The following is a 3221-nucleotide window of genomic DNA, read 5'->3' on the forward strand; positions in this document are numbered from 1 at the left end:
TCTGAATGTATAGCCAAGAGGCTTTACTGATGGTTTGGATCTAGGGAATAAAAGACATAGAGGAATTAAAAAATGATTTCAAGATATTTGGCCTAAGCAAAATAAAGAACATCTCAAGTCTCCATTACCTTCCTTTATTGTAACGTATATGAATGATCTCTTGGGGATGAAATGGTCCAAGTCCTGCTAGAGATAGTTTACTGAGTCCATTTAATCCCAGCTAAAAACAGTCAGTGCCTTATGGGAAAGCCAATGTTTTGCCTATTGAAGGATTGTCCAACAGTCCTGTGACACATAAACTAATTCAGTTTCTATTCTTCTTGGTATGAATATGTACAAATGTAGATAAATGGTTCAATTCTATGAGCTAGCAAAGATCCTATCATCCGTGTCATGGGAAAAATGAAAGAATATACTCTTGTGTGTCCCTAGGCATATGTTGTTGTGCTCTAATAAATTATAAAAGATACAGAAGACTGAAGAATAATAATCCAGAGATAAATAAAGACATGTCACTCAATCTTAGAATTTCTCTGCCCATGTTCTCAGGTGACTGGGAACAACTGATCCAGGGGATCTATAGATGGCTTCATCCTCTTGGGAATCTCTTCTCATAGCCAGACTGATCTTGCCCTGTTCTCTGTGGTTATGGTGGTCTCCACAGTTGCCCTCTGTGGCAATGTCCTCCTCATCTTCCTCATCTACGTTGATCCTCGTACACCCATGTACTTCTTCCTCAGTCACCTCTCCCTCATGGACCTCATGTTGGTCTGTGCCACTGTGCCCAAGATGGCAGCCAACTTCTCTCTGGCTGAAAATCCATCTCCTTTGTGTGTGGTGGCATACAGATTGTTTTTCTCATCTCTCTTGTGGGATCTGAAGGGCTCTTGCCGGGACTCATGGCTTATGACTGCTATGTGGCCATTAGCCACCCACTTCACTATCCCATCCTCATGAGTCAGAGGGTCTGTCTCCAGATTGCTGGGAGTTCATGGACTTTGGGGATAATAGATGGAATGATGCAGATGGCAGGAGCCATGAGCTTACCCTACTGTGGCTCAAGGAATGTGGACCACTTCTTCTGTGAGGTGCCAGCTTTATTGAAACTGGCCTGTGCAGACACATCCATTTTTGATACCCTGTTTTTTTGTTTGTTTGTTTTTTGCGGTACGCAGGCCTCTCACTGTTGTGGCCTCTCCCGTTGCGGAGCTCAGGCTCTGGACGCGCAGGCTCAGCGGCCATGGCTCACGGGGCCCAGCTGCTCCGCGGCACGTGGGATCTTCCCGGACCGGGGCACGAACCCGTGTCCCTTGCATCGGCAGGCGGACTCTCAACCACTGCGCCACCAGGAAAGCCCTGATACTGTTTTTTGCTTGCTATGTATTCATGCTGCTCCTGCCCTTCTCCATCATCGTGGCTTCTTATGCTTACCTCCGGGGATCTGCGCTCCCCATGCACACTGCTCAGGCCCATAAAAAGGCTCTGGCCACCTGTTCTTCCCACCTGACAGCTGTGTCCCTCTTCTATGGGGCAGCCATGTTTATCTATCTGAGACCCAGGGGCTGCCAGGCCCCAAGCCATGACAATGTGGTCTCTTATCTTCTACACAGTCCTTACTCCGATGCTCAACCCTCTCATTTATAGCTTGAGGAATCGGGAGGTAATGGGGGCCCTAAAGAAGGGGCTGGGGCTTCCCTGGTGGCGCAGTGGTTGAGAGTCCGCCTGCCGATGCAGAGAAAACGGGTTCGTGCCCCGGTCCGGGAAGATCCCACATGCCGCGGAGCGGCTGGGCCCGTGAGCCATGGCCGCTGAGCCTGCGCGTCTGGAGCCTGTGCTCCGCAACGGGAGAGGCCACAACAGTGAGAGGCCCGCGTACCGGAAAAAAAAAAAAAAAAAAAAGAAGGGGCTGGATCGTTGCGGGATTGGCAGTCGGCACTGACGGCCAGGGCATCTGCTACCTGGGGCTGCCACCTCCTGGTTGCATAATGCTGCAAAGTCATTCACCCTTTGGGAGTGTCTATTTCCTCATCAATAAATGAGAATCGTGACACATGCCTTACCTCACAGGGATTCTGTAGGGATCACTGCATGTAAATCTAAAGCCCCATGACGAAGCAATGCATTGTCGTTCTTGTCATTATTGATCATTTATGAAGTCCTTGAAGTAAATTCACTCTATTTCTTAATTCTTCTTGGTTATAACTGTGTTTTGTTGAACGCTTACTATGTGCTGGGCACTGTCCTTTTTCCTTTATGTGTCATCTATATTATTAAATTGATGATTTTACCTAATAAATATGGATATTAAAAAAAAACTTTCTAGATGGCAGAAATTGAGTCTCTATAATTCCTTCTTGGGTGGTCCCTAGTCTTCCATGAGAGGTTTTATAAAACTTCCTTTAAGAGATATAAATATATCCTTAACTGCTTAGAAATTATTTGTGTATTTTCAATACCTGGCTCTGTGCCTTATAGACAACAGTTGCTTAATAAAACTTTATTGAATAAATGCAGGAAGAGGCATCTAATGGGATAATATATATGAAAACATTTTTAAAAGCACTCTTCACATACCAAATTTGCTGTGGCAACTGTAATTATTTCTGTACTTCAAGTTCTGCAAAAGTAAAACTATACGTTTTGGAAGTTGAATATTAGAACAGAAATAAAGACAGAAATTGAGCCATTATTTTATATCTTACATATCAGACAGGGTCCAGCCAGGAATAAAACCATATCCATTATTTTAGCAGAAAAAAATGTAGTGTAAAGAGTTGTTACCCAGATATTTGAGATCTGAAATGACAAAACAAGAACACTAAGGATTGAAGAGGAAAAAACAACCTGCAGAAAGAAGCTACTATTCCTAGGCCTGGGGATGTAAAGGGAGAGGTTAGAGTCATTAAAACCCGAAGTCTTAGAGTCCAGATGTCTGAGGAGTGAGCACTGACCAGCTGGTATTCATATCTCAAAGGTACCTATGGAGGTGTCTCCCATATAGGTGACATAGAGAAGCCTGCTCGGCCCTGACTTATGATGGTTCCTTCAGAGCCTAGAGGAAAAAGAGGGGATTGCAGAGCTCGGTCCTAGCCTTCTGACAAGCGGGGGCTATGCAGTTGGTTCTGACACCCCAGAAGTTCACAGGAGAGTCTCTATCCCAAGACTGCCCAGGAATAGGGGTTGGTCAGCTAGTGCTTGCGCCTCTGAAGGACAGGATGAGA

The 3221-nt window shown here is 45.4% G+C and overlaps 1 protein-coding gene across 1 annotated transcript; it reads left to right on the forward strand.

The window, feature by feature from the left end:
• The first annotated feature begins 582 nt into the window (after positions 1-582).
• Positions 583-1939, forward strand: LOC132517407 (olfactory receptor 2V1-like). Its single transcript, XM_060144559.1, is given in 5 exon segments — positions 583-802; positions 805-1141; positions 1350-1596; positions 1598-1674; positions 1897-1939. Coding segments are annotated over 5 exon segments (858 nt in total). The 5' UTR covers positions 583-648.
• The last annotated feature ends 1282 nt before the right edge of the window (positions 1940-3221 follow it).

This window comes from Lagenorhynchus albirostris, chromosome 3, assembly GCF_949774975.1.
Source record: "Lagenorhynchus albirostris chromosome 3, mLagAlb1.1, whole genome shotgun sequence".
Classification (NCBI taxonomy): Eukaryota; Metazoa; Chordata; class Mammalia; order Artiodactyla; family Delphinidae; genus Lagenorhynchus; species Lagenorhynchus albirostris.